At 56.1% G+C, this 22,332-nt stretch overlaps 3 protein-coding genes across 6 annotated transcripts in view; 2 read left to right on the plus strand and 1 right to left on the minus strand.

The window, feature by feature from the left end:
* The window catches only part of SBNO2 (strawberry notch homolog 2), a 44,348-nt gene extending 29,655 nt beyond the window's left edge, over positions 1-14,693 (plus strand). For all 4 annotated transcript variants that reach the window (XM_085040748.1, XM_085040747.1, XM_085040749.1 and 1 more), the window contains 22 exons: positions 1,081-1,224; positions 1,738-1,855; positions 2,257-2,362; positions 2,810-2,963; positions 3,328-3,504; positions 4,207-4,304; positions 6,382-6,464; positions 7,367-7,567; positions 7,926-8,098; positions 8,499-8,630; positions 8,890-9,025; positions 9,346-9,458; positions 9,939-10,010; positions 10,646-10,754; positions 11,008-11,082; positions 11,389-11,532; positions 11,689-11,783; positions 11,903-11,995; positions 12,181-12,312; positions 12,516-12,592; positions 12,998-13,188; positions 13,448-14,693. In XM_085040748.1, the coding sequence (XP_084896874.1) occupies positions 1,081-1,224; positions 1,738-1,855; positions 2,257-2,362; positions 2,810-2,963; positions 3,328-3,504; positions 4,207-4,304; positions 6,382-6,464; positions 7,367-7,567; positions 7,926-8,098; positions 8,499-8,630; positions 8,890-9,025; positions 9,346-9,458; positions 9,939-10,010; positions 10,646-10,754; positions 11,008-11,082; positions 11,389-11,532; positions 11,689-11,783; positions 11,903-11,995; positions 12,181-12,312; positions 12,516-12,592; positions 12,998-13,188; positions 13,448-14,016 (3,192 nt within the window). In that variant the 3' untranslated portion in view covers positions 14,017-14,693. The remainder of the gene's footprint in view (positions 1-1,080; positions 1,225-1,737; positions 1,856-2,256; positions 2,363-2,809; positions 2,964-3,327; positions 3,505-4,206; positions 4,305-6,381; positions 6,465-7,366; positions 7,568-7,925; positions 8,099-8,498; positions 8,631-8,889; positions 9,026-9,345; positions 9,459-9,938; positions 10,011-10,645; positions 10,755-11,007; positions 11,083-11,388; positions 11,533-11,688; positions 11,784-11,902; positions 11,996-12,180; positions 12,313-12,515; positions 12,593-12,997; positions 13,189-13,447) is intronic.
* Positions 14,694-17,475: 2,782 nt separating this feature from the next.
* On the minus strand, positions 17,476-19,317 carry GPX4 (glutathione peroxidase 4). The gene is made up of 7 exons (XM_085040720.1): positions 19,162-19,317; positions 18,831-18,925; positions 18,527-18,671; positions 18,296-18,447; positions 18,140-18,164; positions 17,809-17,868; positions 17,476-17,734 (listed from the first exon to the last, which is right to left on the minus strand). The coding sequence occupies exons 1-7, from the start codon at positions 19,258-19,260 to the stop codon at positions 17,702-17,704; spliced, it is 609 nt and encodes a 202-aa protein (XP_084896846.1). The 5' UTR covers positions 19,261-19,317; the 3' UTR covers positions 17,476-17,701.
* Positions 19,318-19,618: 301 nt separating this feature from the next.
* POLR2E (RNA polymerase II, I and III subunit E) lies at positions 19,619-22,062 on the plus strand. The gene is made up of 8 exons (XM_085040719.1): positions 19,619-19,775; positions 19,933-20,107; positions 20,256-20,371; positions 20,779-20,859; positions 21,032-21,090; positions 21,246-21,324; positions 21,457-21,544; positions 21,791-22,062. The coding sequence occupies exons 1-7, from the start codon at positions 19,719-19,721 to the stop codon at positions 21,520-21,522; spliced, it is 633 nt and encodes a 210-aa protein (XP_084896845.1). The 5' UTR covers positions 19,619-19,718; the 3' UTR covers positions 21,523-21,544; positions 21,791-22,062.
* The last annotated feature ends 270 nt before the right edge of the window (positions 22,063-22,332 follow it).

Here is a 22,332-nt window from a genome sequence, read left to right on the forward strand (position 1 = left end):
GTGGGAGGCTTTGCCCGTGCAGGACAAGGCTCAGGCAGCAGCAGAGCCTCTGTTCCCTCCTCCCAGCCAGCTCTTCCCACTCAGCCTGTTCCCTCCTCCCAGCCAGCTCTTCCCACTCGGGCCTCCAGCTATTTTTATTGTGGAGCTGCACAGGGAGCACAGAGCTGTTCCCTTCAGGGAGTGGGAAGTGTCTCCAGGCAAGTGCAGGTATAGCAGAGCTGGAACCTTCTTCACCATTCCTGAGGAATCCCGTGGAGAGAACAGCTCTGTGAGATGTGCTCTGCTCTCCTGGGCCAGCCTTTCCCACTGCTGGTTCATGGAATCACTTCTCGGAGTGTTTAGGGAGCACAGAGATGCCCAGACTGGTGTCTGTCATGGCCTGTGGTTGAGTCTCTGTCCAGTGTCTTCCAAAAAATCCTCTTAAATCCTCTCCTCTGGTTTTAATGGTATTGAACAACCAGCTCTTACAAAGTCCATAGAAACCACAGGTGTTTGACACCTCTGAATGTGCTCCACTAAGAGAGTGAAAGGGATTTTGTTTTCAGCCCCAAAAGGCTTTAAATGGAGCTTTCTTCAGCTTGAGACCAGGGTTTTTCTGCCTACCTTGTATTTCATTACATGTGGGATCCATGGCAGCGAGACAGGCAACAATCTCACCTGGTCAAAGAGAAAATTATTTTCTAGAAGGAATTAAAACAAAGAGGGGTCAAAGCAATGACAGGCTCTAAACTGTTGCTTAAAAAAAGGAAGCACTTTTTTTGCCAGAAAAATCAATGTCCTCGCGTTGTCCCCACAGTTCACTGCAGGCGTCCAGATGTGCTGACACATTGACTGGGGCACTTCTCCAGGCATTTACAGTCCCTGTCATCACTGTGTCTCAGTGCCAAACACAAATGCTGAAGACATCAGCTACCAGCAGCTTTTTGCCTGTTCTGGACTCAGACTGGGATTTGCTCTCAGGAGCAGGAATGTGTGTCCAGCACAGCCACGGGCACTCAGCAGCACGGAATGTGGGCATGGATGGGTGTGACATGCTGGGGACAGCAATCACAGTGTGTGCTCCTGATCCTCTTCCTGCAGATTAAATATGGTGACACAGCTACCTCAGAAGGAGTCCTCTTTGCCACCTACTCGGCGCTGATCGGCGAAAGCCAGGCAGGGGGACAGCACAGGACGCGCTTAAAACAGATTTTGGAGTGGTGCAGGGAAAACTTTGAGGGAGTTGTATCCTTAAAAAAAAAAACAACAGCCAAAAACTGGAGAGAGAGAGAGAGAGGAGCTGCTGCTTGTGATTGTGCTTCAGCAGGGAACAAAGAGCTTGGGGCCATGTGAAGTCACAAGTCACGGGGAACAGCTGTGGGAGCAGCCCAGTGCCTGCAGGAGACAGGAATCCCCCACACTCCGATCTCCACCTCCTCCTCCTCCTCCTTCTCCTGGGATGCAGTTAAGGGGAGGAGGGGAAGAAGCAGCTGGGATTAACTTTTTCAGCATTTCTCTCCCTCAGTATTGCTAGACAAGGCACACCTTGGAGGTGAAGGGCGAGGGAGGGGAGGATGACATTGGGTCTGAAGGGCACAGGGCTGGGCAAACCCAGCAGGTTCCATGTGTGGGCCATGAGTCAGTCCTGTTGATACAGGTTGTTCAATTCGTTGGAGGAGACTGGGCTGTATTTTCTTGTCTGTTTCCATTCTTGGGGTGAAAATAGATCCTTTCTCCTTAACTGACACTCCCCTCCAGATTGTGTTTGATGAATGCCACAAAGCCAAAAACGCCAGCTCTACCAAAATGGGCAAAGCAGTGCTGGACCTGCAGAACAAGCTGCCTCGAGCAAGGGTTGTCTATGCCAGTGCCACAGGTGAGCTGCTCTACCCACGGTGTGGGTGTGAGAGTGGCAGATCCCCTCTGACCTGAAGGGACACCCCGAGGTATGAGTGTGTGTGAGATCCTGTAAGGAGAGACCAGTGGTGCTGCCAGGCTAGAGAGGAGCTCAGAGTGCTGAGATCTGCCCCAAGCCCCATCACTGACGTTTTGTGACTTTTTGGTAGGTCAGATTAATTTCTCTCCAGTTTAACTTATTCCTGGCCAGCTGTTCCAGCTGTTTCATGGCATTTGCCCACTCAGTGTGGGGAGAGCAATGTTTGGTAAGGTCTCCAAAGGCACAATGGCAAATGACAACCACTTCAGGATTCTCTTCACTTGAGTCACAACTATTACCAAGTGCTTTGGGTTTGCTGACAGCGAATTCTGTCCCAACAGGTGCCTCGGAGCCAAAAAACATGATTTACATGAGCCGCCTGGGGATCTGGGGGGAGGGAACCCCATTCCGAGCGTTCGATGAGTTCCTGAGTGCAATTGAGAAGAGGTGAGTGCTGGCCAGCCCTATGCAGGTGAGGGCCTTGTGTGGGAAGTGCCTGCAGTGGCTGAGGATGGTGTGGGCAGTGTGAGCCAGGGGAGGGGCTGGTTCTGCAGACGCACCTGCCTGGTGCTGCCCTGGGGTGGAGGGAGGGTCCCATAGCTGGGGTTCACAGCTGGAGTTCAGAACTGGGGTTCACAGCTGGGGCTCCACAGCTGGATTTCACATCTGGGGTTCAAAACTGGGGTTCCACAGCTGAGGTTCACAGCTGGGGTCCCATACTGGGGCTCATAGCTGGAGTTCCAAGCTGTGGTTCAGAGCTGAGATTTCACAGCTGGGGTTCAGAGCTGAAGTTTCACTGCTGGGGTTCCATGCTGGGGTTCACAGCTGGGGTTCAGAACTGGGGTTCACAGCTGTAGACCAGAGCTGGGTCCAACAACTGTCATCCTCTCCCAGGGGAGTTGGTGCTATGGAGATCGTGGCCATGGACATGAAGGTCAGCGGGATGTACATTGCTCGGCAGCTCAGCTTCACCGGAGTGACCTTCAGGATAGAGGAAATCCCGCTGGACGAGCAGTACAAGGCTGTCTATGACAAGGCAGCCAAGCTGGTGAGCTGGGCCCCTTGTAGTGGGATGCTGAGGTCTGGTCATGCTTTGGGCACAGCTGCTGGTGTGTGGGAGGGTTTGGGGCCCCTAAATGTGGCAGTGACCTCAAATGTAAGAAGGAAAAGAGGTACCCAACACCAAGCTGATGTAAAAGAAAACTTCGACTTTTTTGCTTCTATTTGAAAGTTCCACATTTGCAAACCAGAGCTGCATCGTGCTGATGGAGAGAATGACCAGTGTTCATTCAGCCCAATGCACGCTGATCCTAAATCAGATTATCAACCCTCAGACTGTTCTGATCACCTCCTGCACGGCAGGAACAGCAATGGAAATTATATTAACTCACTCTTGTTGGTATCATCTGCAGTGGGCAGAGGCCTTGATGGTGTTCCAGCAGGCAGCTGACTGCATCGGGCTGGAGTCTCGGAAGTCACTGTGGGGTCAGTTCTGGTCAGCTCACCAGCGCTTCTTCAAGTACCTCTGCATCGCTGCCAAGGTGCGGCGGCTCGTGGAGCTGGCCCAGGAGGAGCTGGCCAGGGACAAGGTACGGGAGCAGCACCCACCAGCCTGACCTGGGCTTTTGTGTAGTGTGCAACCAAAGGGAGTTAATTATTGTTCGGCTTGGCAGCCAGTCCAAACCTCCTTAAAACTTAATTTCTCTCCAGGGTGAAGTGCAGTGTGTGGGTTTTTGAGAATATTCCAGTGAATAATGCTGGGGAGTTAAGGTGGTCTCATCTCCTGAGGTGTTACCTGCTGTTTGTGTGGGCAGGCTGGGCTGGGAGGGAATTCTGGCTCATGTTCAAGCTGGGAGTGTTCAAGGCCAGGTTGGATGCAACCTGTTTTAGTGAAGGTGTCCCTGCCTGTTTTGGGGCTTTGAAGCAAGATGAACTTTAAGGTTCTTCCAACCCAAACCAGTCTGGAATTCTGTGATTCTACAATTCTAGAAGTGGTACCAAACCCTTCAGCTCCAGTACAGCTCTGTCCGTTCTTCCATCTGGGTGCACCTTGGGAAATTTAGACAGAAACTTCCTGGCACAATCAGTGAGGTCTGTGCTCAGAGTCACCCTCTGTGGGGCTGGATGCTGAAAGATTTGAGAGACGGTTCTTTCTCAGCACAGATGTACCTGAGACAGGGGCCAAGGGGAGGTACCTGGGGCTGGGAAATGCCTCGAGCCTGTGGCAGTGCAGCTGGCCTGACACCTCACTGTGCCATCCCTCATGTCCCACATCCCTCGTGTCCCCACAGTGCATCGTCATCGGCCTGCAGTCCACCGGGGAGGCTCGCACCAGGGAGGTCCTGGACGAGAACGATGGACATCTCAACTGCTTTGTCTCTGCTGCAGAGTGAGTTAAAAATCTCTGTTTTCCTTTGTGGGAGGCTGGAGGGGTGGGAGGAAAGCCCTGCCCTGGGGGCACGGAGCACAGGCAGGTGTTGAAATGCAGTTTGATGTCACCTCCCCCTGTACCGTGGAGGGGACGCTCAGGTGGGTCCTTGAGGCACTGTATCTTCAGGGGGACTGTATGAGTTACATCTTGGATTTTGAAGTCTCCTGTGGTCCAGACTTACAGGAAGAGTCTGATCCTTGTCTCTACATGTGTAAAAGAACTGGCAGAAAGAGAGCCAGAAATACAGCTCAGAGGTAGTTTATGTGGGTCTGGCTGTGGAAAATGAGGCTTTTGACACTGAAGAAATGAGCAAGAGAATTCCCTGTGCTGGCAGAGGCTGGGATGATGCTGTGAGGGGGCATGAGTGGAGCAGGGGGAAGGAGGAGGGGTCTGAGGAGTTTAGATCCACCAGTGTTGGCTTTTAGCTCATAGATGAGGCAAGATCAGTGTCCTGGTTGTGTGGCTGTCATTCCCAGCTGACAGGAAATCTGGCTGTGCTAGGAATGAGCCAGGAGCAGGATTTGTGCTACCTATTCTGCAGAGAGTGATACTCCTGCTCCCCCTCCTTCCTGCAGCTTCCAAAACCCCAACCCATCCCTGAATGCAGCTGTTCCTGATTGACAGGGGGTAAAAACCTGGGACATGGGTTGTGTTTCCTCTGTTCTGCAGAGCTGTTTTCTTCTGAAGTGACTTTTGCTGCAGGTGGGAGCAGTGAGAGATGCAGTGCAAGGCTGGGTTAGGCTGAGCTTTTCTCCCCCGTTGGTGGGATTTGGGTTGATCTGTATCACTCCTCTGCCTCCAGTCCATTCCTGGAAACCAAATTCAGTTTGGTCACAGTGCACAGTGGCATCTCCTTGGGATTGGTTTCCACATCCCAGAACTCCAGTCCAGAGGATGATGTGGTCTCTGGCTGAGTGGTGCTGGAGGGGTCTGTCAGGGCTCCCACTCTGTGTGACTGTCACCACTTCCAGAGGCAGGAGCTCTGTGTTCCACAGCCCTGGCCAGATCATTGAGTGTCTCCTGGCATCTGCTCAGCCTCCAAATATGTGTCGTGGTGTTCCAGCACTTCGGGGGATTCCTGGAGGGGAGTGTGCTGGGAAGGAGCAGTTTAAAGATGCCGAGAAATGGGGTTAAAAATAAACATGATTCCAGCCCAGGGCTCTGTTTGCAGGGAGACAGGGAGGGCAAGTGCGGGAAATGAGTGGAATTTCACAGCTGGGAGGCTCCAGAGTGAGTGGTCATTGGGTCACCCCAGCACATGGGACAAGGGGCCATTCCTGGTGTCACATAACTGCAGGCACAGATCTCTGTCCCTCTGGGGAGAAGTGTGGTTCCTGTCCCCTTCAGCCCCTCACACCAAGGGTCCTGGAGCTCCCTCCCCAGTTCCCAAGTCTCCCTTTTCTCACCCAGGGGAGTTGTCATGTTCATCTTCTCACCTGTTGCTTGCAGTGTTTGGGTTTTGGATATTTTTTGTTGGTTTTTTTCCAAGCAGAGCTCAATCAGCACCACCCCATTGCCCTGGGGGTTTATCCACCCAGTCAGCATTTAAACATTTGCTCTTTGATTCTCAGAACAGCCCACAGAAACCTTTGGTTTTCACCTTTTCTGATTTTTTTCCTCCATTCACTCGGAACCACTACAGATCCATGTTCTGTCCCTTGGTTTTGTGGGAAGCAGGCTGAGTGCTAAGGAGTTGGAGGACCTGGTGGAGCACATTTGTTGGACAGCCTGACAGTGGTCTGTGCTCTGAGGGCACAGAGAGGGGCTGGGACACTGGGACTTACTGGATTTTTGGTGCAACAGCTTCCCAGTGTAGTGTTTCCATTTAAAACTCCCTCTTGGTTGATGCATAAAGGACCTGCAAGTCCAAGAGCCATCTTGTACCAAGGGCTGGTTGAGCCTGAGCTGGTGGCCATGGATGGGGTGGATTGACCTCTCTTCCATGGAATGTGGGGCTAATCCCAAACACACATTGGTACATGATAACCAGCACATGTTGCTGGTAGCTGGAATAAATTCTGCATCTTACTTTCAGAGGCGTCTTTCTATCACTAATTCAGAAGCACTTTCCTTCAACCAAAAGAAAGAGAGAAAAAGGAACTGGCATTAAAAGAAAAAGTAAGAGCTCCCTCACTCCCAGTCCAGCCCCTGCCTCCTGCCCTGCTGCTCCCCCGCCAGCAACTCAGCTTCTCTGCCTTTTGCTCTGCTCCCCACTTCATGCTTTTTGCTGCTCTCCCTCGTTTTGGTTTGCCCTCCTGCACATCTCCCATTGCTCCCTCATCCAGAGGATGGCAGCTCTGGGTCATTCTCACTTTTCTTCTCCCTTCCCCCCTGCCCTTGCCCTGCCCCTTCCCCTCAACCCACACAGAGGACAGATGGCACAAGGCCTGGCTGGTGTCTGAGCCCCTCCTGCAGCAAGGAGAGTCCTCCACAACCCCTTATTTAGAGTGTTCTGGGGGAAAAAAATCACTTCCCTGTCTAATTAATAGTTGTGGCTACAGGTAAGAGTTTTGGGATTTCTCCTCCAGTGGGATATGGGAGAAGTGGAAGAGGGGGCAGCAGCCCTGGCAGGTTGTGGAGCAGCCTGTGTGAGCTGATCCATGAACCCTCTCATGTAGCAAGGGCACATCGTGCTTTGCTTGGAAGCAATGTCCTGAAACAGCAGCACCTTTCCATGTCCTGCACACTCCTCTGGAGGCAATCCCCTGGGATTCCTTCCCTGAGGAGCTGGCACTGCTGACATGTGTGTCCATGCTGATGTGTGCAGCCAACTTCAGCCCTGCTCAGGACGGCTTTGTTCTTCCTTTCTCTCTCTTCCTTTCTCTTTCCTGCTCTCCCTCCCTCCCTAACTGCCACCCCCACCCCAGAGGCTCTGTCTTTCCGAGGTCAGCCTGTCATTTAGGGCAGTCTGAGCTCTTTTGGGGTTCTTCCTCCTCCTCCTCTGTCTGAGCTGTCCCTCTCTGTCCTGCACTGGTGCCCCGCCGGGGCTGGTGCAGTGACACTGCTCGCTCCCGGTGCAGGACGGCCGAGGGGTCGCTGCCCCAAGGCTCTGCGGGCCCCGTGTGACCAAGGGGTTGTCATCAAGATCAGCGATGACAGCAGCACTGACTCCGACATGGGGCTGGACAGCGACCTCACCTCCTCCCCGGAGTCCCTGTTAGAGACAGACGACGTTATCTTTGTGGATCACACATTCAGCGGCTGCACTGGCGAGGACAGGGGTGAGCGGGGCTGTGACACGGGGACAGCTGGGGAGGGGGACACTGCGTCCTGCAGGAACCCCTCTGGGCTTGGGACAGCTTTGTGATCTTGGCCGGATTTTATCCTGATGGTCACTCTCAGGCTTGTGAGGTGGATCCACATTCACCCGCTGTGATCAGCAAGCTGGAGGGATTTGCTCTGTGTGCTCCTTCCCCCAGCAGAAAGGGGAAGCCCAGAGGGAATTCACTCTGTGCTCAGCATTTACTGCAGGTCACAATGCCTTTGTCTATCAACAGTGCCCCCAGAAACCCTCTGAGACAATTTGTTCCCCCTCCCTGATGTCCAGTTACCAGGCAACTCTAAACTTTTACATTGCAGGTAGTTTGCACATGCTGCCTTCCCAGAAAGAGCTGCACGGTCTCAGAGAGCTGAAGGTTGAAAAGATGAAACAGGACCTCCTAGCAAAAGTGAAAGCACTGGGCAAAGAGCTACCTCTCAACACCTTGGATGAACTGATCGATTACTTTGGAGGCCCGGAGAAAGTGGCTGAGGTACTTCCCACAGTCAGTGTATTTTGGTGGCACTGGGTGACAGGGAAAGGGGCCAGCGAAAGAATCACAGAATCATGAAATGGTTTGGGTGGAAAGGGACCTTAAAGATCATCTTTCAGGTTCCACACCCTGCCATGGCAGGGACACCTTCCACTGTCCCAAGTTGTTCCAAGCCCCATTCAACCTGGTCTTGGACACTTCCAGGGATGGTGGTAGCCACGGCTTCTCTGGGCAACCTGTGCCCACATGGGGAAAAATTTATTCTGTTAAAAAAAAAAAGGTTCCTGCTGGCAGAGGGTTTCCTCTCCCCAGCAATGGGAAAAAGCTGTTGGGAAAGGACTGGATAGCCTCTTTGGGCTGTGTGGGTCCCTCCTTGTAGCAGCCCCTCTCCTGTGTGCAGATGACAGGACGGAAGGGACGGGTGGTTCGCAGGCCCGATGGCTCCGTTGTGTTCGAGTCCCGTGCAGAGCAAGGGCTCTCCATAGACCACGTCAACCTGAAGGAGAAGGAGCGTTTCATGCAGGGAGAAAAGGTGAGCTGGGGTCAAGCTCCAAAAACCTGCATGGGACTGAGTGTGCTGAAAGGGGGAGGGAAAGGAAGATGTCTGTGCTTCCCTGTGCCCTGCCAGCCTCAGGCCAGCAGCTCTCTGTGGGTTTGACCTGCTGGAAGGTGACAGGGCTTCCCAAGTCCCTTTCGTGGGCTGGGGCTGCTGTAGTGCCTGGGGCTGTTTCTTGGAGTGGTTTCACACATGTCCAGGAACCTCACTCTGTTGTCACTCGTCTCTCCCGTAGCTCGTAGCGATAATCTCAGAGGCCTCCAGCTCAGGCATCTCCCTCCAAGCAGACAGACGGGTGAAGAACCAGAAACGTCGGGTGCACATGACCTTGGAGCTGCCCTGGAGTGCTGACCGGGCCATCCAGCAGTTTGGTGAGGGCTGGGTGTCCCTGGGCATTGTCACCTCCCCTGAGTGTGGGCCAGGCTGTGGGATGGGCCCTGGGAGGGTCGGGTGTGGTGGCAACCCAAGGTGCATTTAGGAGATGTCTCTGTGGGGAAAAGGACAGAGGCGCAGTCAGTCACTGGTGCTGCTGAGACTTGGCAGAGCTGGGTTTACAGCCCTGAGCTCTGGGGCAGAGAATGGGCTCCCCAGGGTGAGCAAGATGGGCATTATGTGGCTTTTCTGGTTACATTCCCATTCCAGACAGGCCATCCCAACCTCCTGTTCCACCCCTGTTCCTGTGTCCCCATAGGCCGAACGCACCGATCCAACCAGGTCTCTGCTCCTGAGTATGTGTTCCTCATCTCAGAGCTGGCAGGGGAGAGGAGATTTGCATCCATCGTGGCAAAACGCCTGGAGAGCCTGGTGAGTGCCCACAGCAGAGATCAGCTGTGATCCCAACAGGGCTGCAATTCCCTCTGAGGAGATTCCAGGTCAGATTCCCACCGGCATGCCCACTGTGACTGGGTGATTGCATCACCCCTGGCTGAAGGCATTGCTGTCATGGAATGCCAGTGCCTTTTAGCATCCTGGGATTTGGGAAAGGAAGTGAGGAAGGATATGTAACCGAGGCGTTGGGTGGAATTTCAGGGAAGCAAGAACCCACTTCCAGATGCTGGAATTCCCCCACTATTACTGGAACATACACCCATATTATTCCCAAAAAGCTGATGAAATAATTAATGGAATAATTAGTTTGCCTCTGTTTCATTTTCTTCACTTCTGATAAATCCCCAAATCCTTTGGTAAAGTCTCAGTATTCAAGAGGAACACTGCCTCCCCATGGCACATTCCCGTTTTGCAGCAGCTCAGAGTAAGAACCTTTTGCTCCGTCTGCCTTCCCAGGGTGCCTTAACTCACGGGGATCGAAGGGCCACTGAGTCCCGGGACCTCAGCAAGTACAACTTCGAGAACAAGGTGACAGGGCTGGGATGGGGCAGCGTGGCTGAGAGGCGGTTGGAGGAGCTGGGAGAGGGAGCTGGAGCTGGAGCCAGAGCCAGGAGGATCGTTACTGGCATCTGCAGGCAGGGCTCAGCCTTGCACCCACTCCTGGCTCCTGGCTTCCACGGGCTCAGAGTCATGGTCAGACTGAGGACTCTGCTCCCACCAGGAGCTGAGAAGGACACCTGGTCCTCTGTCCCCAGGGAGGGACCTGTTCTCTGTTCCCCTGGGGACACACAAGGCACTGATACTGTGTCCTCCTCACCTTGTCCATGGCCTTCCTGAGGTGACAGTGTTCTCTGTAGTGCTCAACCATGTTTGACACCCTCAGCAATGTGTGACACCCTCAGCAGTGTGTGACACCCTCAGCAGTGACACCCTCAGTAGTGTGACACACTTGACAGTGACAATTTCAGCAGTGTCCCCTCAGCAGTGTGAGACACCCTCAGCAGTGTGTGTCCCCTCAGCAGTGACACCCTCAGTAGTGTGTGACACCCTCAGCAGTGTGTCCCCTCAGCAGTGTCCCCCTCAGCAGTGTGTGACACCCTCAGCCCCAAGCTGGGCTGCCTGTGTTGGTTCCTCCCATGTGTGACTCTGGTCTCCTCCCACAGTATGGGGCCAAAGCCCTGCTCAGGGTCCTGTCCACGATCCTTAACCACACGGAGAACAGGGTTCCTGTGCCCAGGAGCTACGAGAGAGGGGAGGATGCCTTTTTCCATGGTAAGAACATTACCAGCTCTAGGATGGGTTGGTCTCAGGTTTGAGATGCTGGAAAAGCCAAGCAGGAGATCAGAAGGAGAAAGCAGGGGAAAGTGACACTGGGTTATGATGTCACCCTGCCAGGTATGGGGAGGGGCTGAACTGGAGGGGAAGCAGTCCTGCAAAAATGCCAATGAGAGGCTTAATCCCTCTGTCTTCAAAGAGGCTTAACCCTTCTGTCTTAATCTGCAAAAGATGTCTTCTACTGTTCCAGAAATGAAGCAAGGGCTCATCTCCGTGGGGATCTGCTGCAGCCAGATGAAGTATGGCACTGTCTCTGTGGAGAAGGGTATGTGTGGAGCTGTTCCTGTTCCAGGACAGGGGGCAGATGGAAGAGACAGGGGTCTCATGGGGTTTGCTGGGCACCTGGAGTGGATGTTTGCCTTGAGGGGGAGGTCCTGTGGGAACATCCTGTGCTGCAGATCCCATGGTCCTGCGGATCCCATGGCACCCCAGGTGCTCCCAGCCCACAGGAACAGCCCTTGGACTGGGCTGCTGTCAGAAGGGATGTGTTGAGGCTGCTTGGGGGGCTCTTTGGGAGGGGGCTGGTGGGTTCCAGCTGCACCACATTCCCTGACCCACTGTGCTCTTGCAGACTGCTCCATCACCAAATTCCTGAACCGCATCCTGGGCCTGGAGGTGGACAAGCAGAACATGCTCTTCCAGTATTTTTCCGACACCTTTGACTACCTGATTGAGAAGGACAAGAAGGAGGGCAAATACGACATGGGCATCCTTGGTATGAGAAGGAGAGGTGGCCACACCTCTGCCTCCTGCATCCCTGGAGGTTTCCTGTTGCTCCCAGTGCAGTGTCCCCACCCAGCACAGATCCTGAGACCCGAGGAGGTGTTTTTGGGAGCATGTTCCTTATGACAGCTTTTTTCTCCTTCTGCAGATTTAGCCCCAGGAGTGGATGAGATCTATGAGGAGAGCAAGGAGGTCTTCCTGACCCCGGGGCACCCGCAGGACGGGCAAGTTGTATTCTACAAGGTGGGCACCTGTCTCTGCAGTTCTAGGCTGCAGCAGCACCAAAGCTGTGCTGAGGGGGGATTTATGAAGCATTTGTCTTGCCCCTGGAGTTATAAATCCCTCTGTGTGTTCCTGTTCAGATCAGCGTTGACAGAGGCTTGAAGTGGGAGGAAGCTTATGAGAAGTCCCTCAAACTGACAGGAACCTTTGATGGGTTCTACCTTTCCTACAAGGTACGTCCCTGAGCTCTGCCAGGGTGGCACCTTGGCTCAGGGGTAGATTTGCCATGGCTGCACGAGGTCCCTCTTGCTGAGGGCTGGGAAATGCCTCCAAGAACCTCCATCCTGGAAGGAAGGAGTTAGTTTAGAGAAATCTGGGGAGAGAAGCTGTGCCTGTGACCATCAGCTGTACCCCACAGGTGCGAGGCAGCAAATACACCTGCCTGCTGGCAGAGCAGAGCCATGGGAAGAACTTCATCCTTTACAAGCCAAATATTGGGAAGCAAAGCCAGCCTGAGAGCCTGGACAGTCTGCAGAAGAAATACCGGCGGGTAGGTGGGAACTGCAGCCTCCAGTGTGGGGGCTGGGGGAGGTTGGAAGGACATTCACTGTAACCCTGTCACAGCTCCTCGTGGCTCTGTTGTGGATGGGCAGGGATGGTGGTAGTACCAGGTGTCCTGACTCCCAGCCCTGGATTTCACATCTCTGTGTCCTGGACAGTGGAAAATTCCTAATGCTGAGTGTTCTGCTGCAGGTGCTGCCTGAGGAAGCCAAGGAGCACTGGGAGAGCAGCTACCACTTCTCCTTGAAGAACTGTAACCATGCCGTGTGGTAAGGCAGCTGCAGTCCCAGCCTGCCACAGAATCCCAGGGTGGTTTGGGTTGGAAGGGGCTTTATTTAAGCTCATTCAGTTCCATGGAAGGGCAGGAACACCTTCCACCAGCCCAGGTTGCTCCATCCAACCTGGCCTTGGACACCAGGGATGGGGCAGCCCCAGCTTCTCTGGGCAGCCTGTGCCAGGTCCTCACCACCTTCACAGGGAGGAATTTCTCCCCAATATCCAATTTAAATCTCCCCTCTTTCATCTTTAAGCCATTAAGCCGCACCCTCCCTCCCTAGGCATTACCCTGTGTCTGGGAGTCCCTGACTGTGGCAGTGGGGGAAGCTGTGGGGGAATCCTGCTCAGCTCCAGGAACCTGTGTTAATTCCCATGCCTTTCTTGCATGGCCCCCGAAGGAACAAAAGCTGCAAGCTGATCCAGGAGGGGAAGGAATGCTTCCAGGGCATGCGCCTGAGGCACTATTACATGCTATGTGGGGCCCTGCTGCACGTGTGGAGCAGAATCGCTGGCATCATGGCAGACATCACCAGCAGCAGCTACCTGCAGATCGTCCGCCTCAAGACCAAGGAGAAGAGGAAACAAGTTGGTGGGTGAAGTGCGGGGAAGGGGAGCAGGGGGAAGGTCCAGCTGCCCAGCGCTGAGATTCCCCTCCTAAAAGGGGTGTGTTCCAGCCTGGGAGCATCCTGAGGTGCCCCTGTGGGAAGGAGGGGAGCTGGATGTGTTGAGCAGAGGGGTTGAGCCGTGCCCATGTGAACACACCCAGTGCTGCTGCCCTTCCCTCTGTCCCCACAGTGCCCCTTCCCAAAGTGCTGTGGGGACTGACTCATGTCCATTCCTTCCCCCAGGCATAAAGATCCCCGAGAGCTGCGTCCGCAGGGTGCGGGAGGAGCTGAAGCAGATGGATGAGGACGTGAAGCGGAAGCACAGCAGGCTGCTCCAGGCCCAGGAGCAGAGCTCACCCTTCTCCCTGCCGCTGCCCCTCCTGCCAGGCCCCGGGCTGCCCCTGCCTCGGCACCCCCTGCGCCAGGATGAGATCCTGGACTTGACCTACAGCCCTCCCAGCAACAGCATTCCCGACGTGGTGTTGAACCCGGAGACCAGAGTGCTCTGCTTCTCCTCGGAGCCCACCCTGCAGCCCCAGCAGCAGCAGCAGCACGGACTGTCCTTTGGCTTTGCTCCTGGCCTGGAGGGCAGTGCAGCCCCAGGCCCCTCGCTGCACGAGCCCCCTGCCCTGCCCACCTCAGCCCCCCTGCAGCAGCCACAGGAGGATTTTCTCCAGCAAGACGGGAATATCAATTTTAGAGAGATCCTGGAGGACATGCTGAGGACGTTCAATGGGCCCTCCCAGGAGAACCTGCTCCCCCCGGAGCGCCAGAGTGTGATCCAGTTCAGTGGGCCTTTCCCGGACTTCTGAGTGTCAGCTGGGAGTGCCACTGTGGATCTGTGTCCTCTGGTGCAGAGGTGAGAGCTGAGGAGCCCTGACTTTTCTACTGGTTTGGACTGACAGTGCTCTGGTTTTGAGGGAAGAAAAAACCTGTAGTTCCTTAAAGCGAATTTTATTTATATATAATATTCAGTCAGGCATGTACAGGTTTGTATGGAATGTGCCCAGGGGGAGCTGAGTGGGTCCCCCTGGGCCAAGGGGCTCTGCTGGGTCGAGTCCTGCTCACAGGTCAGTGCCCAAGTGGGATTGAGGGGAGATCCCTCCTCTGCCCACCCCCTGCAGACTACTGAGTGTCCGAGCCTTCCCCAGCTCTCCAGGGCCACAGCCAGGCTCTGGAATGACCTGCTGACCATGTGCTGGTCAGTTAGGGAAGGATGGGAGCCCAGCCAGCTTGGGCTGCCCCAACCCTGCTGTGGACCCTGAGGCTGTGCTGGCAGGCTGGGATGAAGGGGAAGGGAGTGAAGTCCCAGAGGAGCTGAGATATGCTGAGCTCAGGTGTCCTCTGGCAGGGCTGAGCAGCTGCCTGTGCCCAAAACTGCCTGTGCTGACCTTCCTGGGAAGGGACCTTGGGCTGCCTGAGCCCCGTGGGAGTGGCCAGAGGTGGCTGCACCCCCACGGTGACAGAGCTCGAGTCTGTCAGAGCTCAGCCACGCGTCCCCTGTCCTGCACTTTAACCTAACCAGGTTGCCATGACCAGATGTGCTTTGGCCAGTTTCCTGCTGTCACATGTTGTCCCTTCACCTGGACATCCTGCTGGTCCTGCCACTGGCCTCAGCTGGGCCATTGACCCCAGTCCAGGGGTCTGGGTCTGGGTAAGGGCAGCCTGGGTGTGCAGTGTCATTGTCACTGCTCAGTGTGCAGAGTCAGTGTCACTGCCTGAAATACGCAGTGTCCTTGTCACTGCTCAGGGTGTGCAGTGTCATTGTCACTGCCCAGGGTGTGCAGAGAGTCAGTGTGACTGTTCAGGGTGTGCAGGGTCAGTGTCACTGCCTGAAATATGCAGTGTCATTGTCACTGCCCAGGGTGTGTAGAGTCACTGTCACTGCCCGGGATGTGCAGTTTGGCTGCTCCTGCTGCAACCTCCCCCTCGGATTCCAAAGAACAAAGGCTGCTTTGCAAAGCACTGCCCCACCCCCTGCTGCCTCCTCCCCAGGACAGAGGGCATTTCTTAAATTGAAATTTAGGAAATTTCCACTCCCATTTCCATTTTTAGAGGCGTTTCCTAAAAGTGGCACAGGGATGATTTCAGGGAAGGACCTGGGACCATCCCTGGCTTCACAGTACCTGGTGGTGTCACCTCCTCTGGGCAGACACTGTGACCCCCATGTCCCTCCAGAACTCAGGGACTTGCCCAGTGCCCTGTTTGGTGTTGGGAATTGCTCTGGGTCTATGTCCAGAGCTGCTTCCCCCAACACCCCGATGTCACAGACCTGTCCCAGTGCCACACAGGTGGGTTCAATTCGAGGTGACTCTGGTCCCTGAATTTCCTTTTGGGGTCCTGTCCTTACCCCCCTCCCCAGCTGGCACCTGCCAGACTGAGCTCAATCCCTGCGGTCAGGGGCACATTTCACTGCACCCGAGGAAACCTCCTTACCTCAAAGGGATCACCAAAGATGGGGGAGCCCCCTGTGCCCCCCCAAAGCCCTGCTGCTGCCCCAGGAAGCTCCTGCTCGCTTCCAGCTCTGCTCCTCTTGACCCCAGCAGCCTCCCCAGGGCCCAGGCAGGGCCAGGCTCCCCCTCTCCAGACCCCCCCTGTATTTAAAGCACTGCTCGCTTGGGGCTGAATTCTCAGCAATGAGGGAAAAGGACGCCGGGAAAACCCAGCTCAAAGAGGCTTAAACTCAGGAATAGCAAGGGGGAATTCCCTGCTGGGCACCCTCTGCTGTCACCGGAGCCTTACCTGGTGGCTTTGACCTTAACTTTAAAATATATGCAATCCTCCCTCCCTGGTCTCTGGCAAGACAGAGAGCACCTTCACGAAATCCCTTCCCTGCCCCCATCGCGTGTTTTGTCAGGGTTAATAATATGTAATGTTATCTTTTAACTAAATTATTCTGCAGTTGTCCTACTGATTGTATTTTTAATGAGTCCCTGTTTTCTTCCCTGACACCTTTGTGTTGGCACTTTTTAATCTGCTTGTCGTTTGCCTTTTGTTTCTATGTATATTTATAATTAAGTTGTACATATGTAAAAAGATTTTTTTAGAATATGTGCCTTGGACTAATAATTCCTGAATTTTCTACTTGCCTCAGAAGGATAATTTTTCATTCTGCTCAGTAAAAATGGAACAGAAGCCACATGTGAGGTTTCTGTTAAGTCCCAGCTCTGTCTCTTGTCTGATCTGCTTGGGATCCCAGCTGGGACTTGGATCAGGAATCCCTGGGCCAGCATCCTGCTGGCAGCTGGATTTTGCATCTCCTGTGTCACCAAATCAGTGGCATTGAGGGCTGTAGTCCCAAGCCTCCCCCTGTCACTGGAAGCAGCTGCTGCTGATGTGGATCATTGCTGGATCCAGCCTGGGCACTGGCCTTGGATGAGGCAGCTCCCACCTGGATGTGCTGGGAAAACACAGATGAAGGAGCCTCTGTTCCAGTGCATGCCCTCAGCAGGAGCTGCCACAGCTCCGGGATGTCTCATCCAGGCACTGCTGGCCCTGTTACCCTGTGGGAGATGGGATGGGGTGACCCCCAGTGAGTGATCCCCAAACCACAGTGGGATCCCCTCAGCATCGCTGATGTACTGGGCTGGAGGCTCAACAGCAGGGTCAGACTTGGGGGACCCCAGCAAAGATCCCAGGATTCTTCCTGAGGACACACCCCGAGGGGGCTGCAGTTGTGGAGACCTAGCACTTCCCAGGCTCTGGGAAAAGGTGCAGCAGCATTCCTGCACAGCAGAACCTGAGCTGTCCCTGCCCAGGATGGGACACCAGCCCTGATGGGCTTGGCTGGGCACGGCTGTGCCTTCACAATCACCAAGACGCCGCCCTGAGGAGAGGGAGGATGATCCAGTTTGCTGTGGTCCCCCACCTGGCTGTGGGGGATATTTTGCTGTGTCCCAACATGACTGGATTCTGTTCTGCAGGTATTTCTCCTGGCCAGGATTTATGCCACTGCTGGACCTGGCACAAGTCCTCTGCTGCCCTGCCCTGCGGATTCATGGGGACAGAAGGGATCCCAGGCGGGACAGGAAGGATCCCAGGGGGGATATTACACCTTCTCTTACTCTGCCTTTTCCCAGGGAGCCCCTCGGGAGCATGGCTTGCACCGGATTTGCACTTCCTCCTCAGCACCGAGGATTATCCCTGCCTGGCTTAAGAGTTGCGTAAGGTCTTGGCTTCCCAGCAAACTCCAGGTTCTCAGCAGGAGCAGCACAGCAGCCCCGGCCCCATCCCTACTCCATCCCACACCACGACACAGCAGCTCATTCCTAAGGTTTTTTTCCTAATTCTTTATTGCAAGGGGACTCCAAACACTGTGAGGGGGCTCTGGCTGCTCCTGCCTGCAGCGGCCACGGCCCCTAGAGCCTCTGTCCAGCGTTGCACGCCGGGGATCGGGGCTGCCCCACCAGCAGCTGGATTGGAGGCAGCCCGTCATGGGGCTGGAGGAGGCTCTGTGAGCAGCAAGGTCGGGACGGGCAGGGGGACAGCGGAGCGGAGCTACAGGTAGTCAGGCAGGTCCTTCTCGATCACCTGCGGGCAAGAGGGGAGTGTTGTACCCCAAGAACATCCCCAGGCTTCCCCTCCTCCCCAGCAGCAGCACTTACGAAGGGATCTTCCATCGGGCTGTACCTCTTCACCACTTGGCCTTCCCGGTTAATGAGAAACTGTGGGAGTGAAGCAACAGCTGGTGAGTGAGTCCAGGGCTCTCAGGGAGCTGTAACCCCCACAGACCTCACCCCTCAGCTGGTTACTGCACTCTGGGGCAGGGCAGGGGTTCCCAAGGCTCTCCAGGCACAGGAACCCCTTGGGAAGCTCCTGCCCTGGCGCTCAGGGTAACGGCACGGAGCAGAGCCCAGTGTGAGGCTCCCTCCTGCCTCAGGGACCCCCCAGCTCCCCAGAGCAAGGTGCAGCCCAGAGGAGGCAGCTGCGTCCTACCTTGGTGAAGTTCCATTTTATTCCACTAGGAGAGAAAAAACAGGAGTGAGTTTTGGGCAAAAAAATCCTTCCTGAAGTTACTCACCCCCAGCCAGGCCTCCAGCTAAGCCCTCCCTGCTGGCTGGGGGTCACCGGGGCTTCCCCTCTCACACTCACTTGCCCAGGGTGCCTCTCCCTTTGGGCTGCTCCTTCATCCACTTCCAGAGGGGGTGAGCATCATCCCCGTTGACATCGATCTTGCTGTACATGTCGAACTTCACCCCGTACTTCGCAGCAAATGCCTTGATCTGAGCGTTATCCCCGGGCTCCTGCGGGGTCACACCAGCACCGTGAGGGTCCCCGGGCCATCCTGACCCTGCCGGGCAGCCCTCAGCCCGCCCCACATACCTGCTTTCCAAACTGGTTGCAGGGAAAGCCCAGGATGCGTAAACCCCTCTCAGCGTATCGGGCGTGCAATTCGACAAGCTGAGTGTAGTTTACCGCGGTCTTCCCTCATTTGGAGGCCACGTTGGTGATGATACAGACGTCGCCCCTGCAGAGGGGGTGGATGAGCTGCCCTTCCCCGCAAGGCGCGGGCAGAGGCCCCTCACCCGCCCGGGCGAGGCGGGCGAGTTACGCAAGAGCCGTTGCGGCTCAACCTCGCCCGGCGCCGCGTCCCGCCGCCCCGACCCCCCCGGCCCTTCCATCCTACCGGTACTTCTCCAGGGACACGTCGTTGCCATCGATGTCGAGGGCGTGAAAGTCGTAGATGGCCTTGGCCGAGCGCCAGTCGTCCGCCTGGGCACACTGCGGGGTGGGCGTGTCAGCGGGGAGCCCCGCGCCGATCCCACCACCTCCGCTCCCTCGAGGGACCCCGGGAAGGCCCGTCCGCGCCCCCGCCCCGCCAGGCCCGAGGCCCCGCCGACCGCCCCGGGCACCCCGCGGGAGGGACGCGGGACCAACCCAGGCCGAACCCCCCCCGCGCACACCGGTCCAGGAGCGGAGCGGGCCGGATCTCGCTCCCGGAGCGGCTCCGCACTCACCATGCTCCGCAGCGCGCTCTGCCCTGGTCCCAGTACCGCTGCCCGCGCCGCCGTCCGCCCGCACCGCAGCACGCCCCGCACCGCGCCGGCCCAGCCCATCGCACACAAACCCCGCCCCTTTCGGCCGCATCAGCCAATCAGCACCCAGAGAGGCGGCCTGGGCGGGATGATGGATGGAAGTCTGACCAATAGAAGGGCGGGGTGGGCGGGGATGGCCGCAGGGGTGTTTATCGGCAGAGACCACGAGGGCGGGGGGCAGGGACAGACCAACGGGCGGGGTGTGGGAACAGGTGCGCAGGGCCGGGCTTCCCGGGCGGCGATTCCCTCCCTCCCGGCCGCGGGCTCTGAGCCGAGCCGCAGCGTGTCAGAGAACCACCCCGGCGGCAGCAGAGGAATTCTCGTTCCCTCCGGAGGCCAGCGGCGGGGTCAGCTGGCAACGAACTACATCTCCCAGGAGGCGCCGCGGCTGAGGCCCCCGTGTGCGCCTCGGCGCCGCCCGTGTGCGCGCGCGGGGCAGGCGGCAGCGCGGGCAGCCCGCGGGGGCTTCAGCGGGAAACATGGACGATGAGGAGGAGACGTACCGACTGTGGAAGATCCGCAAGACCATCATGCAGGTCTGAGGGCACCGGCGGGACCAGGAGGAAACGGGAGGGAGTGGGGGAAGCTCCGGTGACGCTGCGGGGCCGCGGGGTGGGATGGGGGGCTTGGAGGCCGGTCCGCCCGCCCGTTCCCGGTGAGGATGCGTCTCTGAGCCTCGTGCTGCTCCCGCAGCTCTGCCACGACCGTGGGTACCTGGTGACCCAGGACGAGCTGGACCAGACGCTGGAAGAGTTCAAGGCGCAGTTCGGGGACAAGCCCAGCGAGGGCCGCCCGCGGCGCACCGACCTGACCGTGCTGGTGGCTCACAACGATGATCCCACCGACCAGATGTTCGTGTTCTTCCCCGGTGAGCAGCGCCGGCCCGGGCGGGAGGGCTGGGAGAGCAGTTTCAGAGCTTGGGGGCCTCTCGATGACCCTAGGTCTGGCTGAGCCCCGTTGGGGCTGTTCAGAGTGTGGGGGTTTCTCGGTGACCCTGGGTCTGATTCTTTCTCCAGAGGAGCCCAAAGTGGGCATCAAGACGATCAAGATGTACTGCCAGCGCATGCAGGAGGAGAACATCACCCGGGCGCTGATCGTGGTGCAGCAGGGAATGACACCCTCGGCCAAGCAGGTCTGTGGGGACAGGGTCCTGTCCCATTCCAGGGCTCCTGGGGGGCCACGACGGTTTTCCCTGTCTGTTTCTCAGGGTAAATAAAAGCCCCGACTTCCCTTCCAGATAAAAGCTTTTTCTGGAAAATGCTGTGCCTTAGCACAGGCTTTTTATTTAGCATCGAAGTGTGTTTAACCAGAGCAGCTGATCCTGGTGGCAGTGGCACAGCTGAGGGCCCATAAGCAGCTGGGAGGTGGGGGAGAGGAAAAGGGACATTTCCCTGTTCCAGGAGATCCATGTGCTCATCCCCAGCCTGCCTGTGTCCGTGTGAGCACACAGTGTCCCCAGCTGCTTGCTGAGGAGCAGCTCTGGGCACTACCAGGGCTGTCCAGATGCCAAGCTGCTTCTGACAGGTCTTTTCCTTCCAGTCCCTGGTCGACATGGCTCCCAAATACATCCTGGAGCAGTTCCTGCAGCAGGAGCTTCTCATCAACATCACGGAGCATGAGGTGAGCAGGGGCAGGATGGTCCCTCCCTTGTGCTGGCTGTGTTCCTGCTGCTCCCAGAGTCCTTCTCCTGGCCTTCTGCTGGGCTGAGGGACACAGTTTGTCCTTTCCCTCTCCTAAACACCTTGTCTTCAGTTTCTCTGGAGGTAAACATGGACCTCTCTCATGTTTACAGCTGGTCCCAGAGCACGTGGTCATGACAAAGGAGGAAGTAACAGAGCTGCTGGCCAGATAGTATCCTTTCAGTGTCCCTTTGGTTCCCTTTATGTGTCCCTCCCTCCTGCTTGGGTGTGATGAAATTTGGGCTGAAAACACCCCCTCCTGCCATGATTCATTTCTCTGTTCTGGCCTGTGGAGTGTCCAGAGCTTCTCCTTGACTCCCAGCACAGCAAACTGAGGGAGAACCAGCTTCCCAGGATCCAGGCTGGGGACCCTGTGGCTCGGTACTTCGGGATAAAGCGTGGCCAGGTGAGATGAACAGGCTGAGGCAGCATCTTTCTGCATCAGGGCTGGGAGGAAACAATCCTTGGTGGGTTTTTGGGAACTCTTGGAGCAGGAAAGTGTCTCCTCTTCCTCCTGAGCTCTGTGTCTGCCTTGCAGGTAGTGAAGATCATCAGGCCCAGCGAGACAGCAGGCAGGTACATCACCTACAGACTGGTGCAGTGACCCCAGCACCAGTGACCAGTGGGTAAGACCAGGGGAACTTCTGCTTGGGGGGACTCTGGGCAGTGCCAGGGGCTGAATGGGGTGTTCCAGGATCAGTGGGAAGCTTCCAGGGAAATGTCTGAGAGTTCTAAATGGCTTTGGAGGGAGCTGTTGGGGAAGAGCAGGGCGAGGCTTGGCTGTCACCTGTCCCTGTACCCAGTGGAATTTGGGATATTCAGTGGGGTCATCTCAGGGCAGAAGGTGATTCCCATCCCTCCTTCTTTTCCAGGTGTGAGGAGCTGTGTGACTCACCAGCAGTTCACAGGCGCTCAGAGATTCCTGCACTTCAGAGACAGCCAAGGAAATCCTCTTCCCAGGTTATCTCTCTGCAGTTCTATCACTGGGCCTCTTTCCCTGCTTTCCAGTTTGGACTTTGGTAAACCTTCAGTCCCATCCAGGACTCAGCCATGGAGACCTGAAGCAATTGGAGAAAATGAGTGGGAAAGGCCTTTGCTTCCCTATTTTGTGGGCTTTTGTTTGAAATAAAAGTTTGTACCCTCAGTGCTGTGGTGTTGCTCAGCTTCTCCCTGCAAGAAAACCTTGAGACTGCAAGATCCTGTATTTTTCACTACATTTGGAATCTTTTCCTGCTGGGACTCTGCATCGTGGCTGTGCTCTGCAGAGCCTTCATCAGCTGCCCTGGGCAGTCTGGATGCTGCAGTTCAGACTTCCCTTGTTCCTTCTCTGATCTCCCCTCTGGCCCTGGTTTGGGACCTTGGTGTTCAGACACTGCGATGGAGAGTTGCTCATCACCCCCAGTCGTGCTCATTT

Source organism: Lichenostomus cassidix, chromosome 28, assembly GCF_008360975.1.
Source record: "Lichenostomus cassidix isolate B80296 chromosome 28, HeHo_3.0, whole genome shotgun sequence".
Taxonomy (NCBI): domain Eukaryota; kingdom Metazoa; phylum Chordata; class Aves; order Passeriformes; family Meliphagidae; genus Lichenostomus; species Lichenostomus cassidix.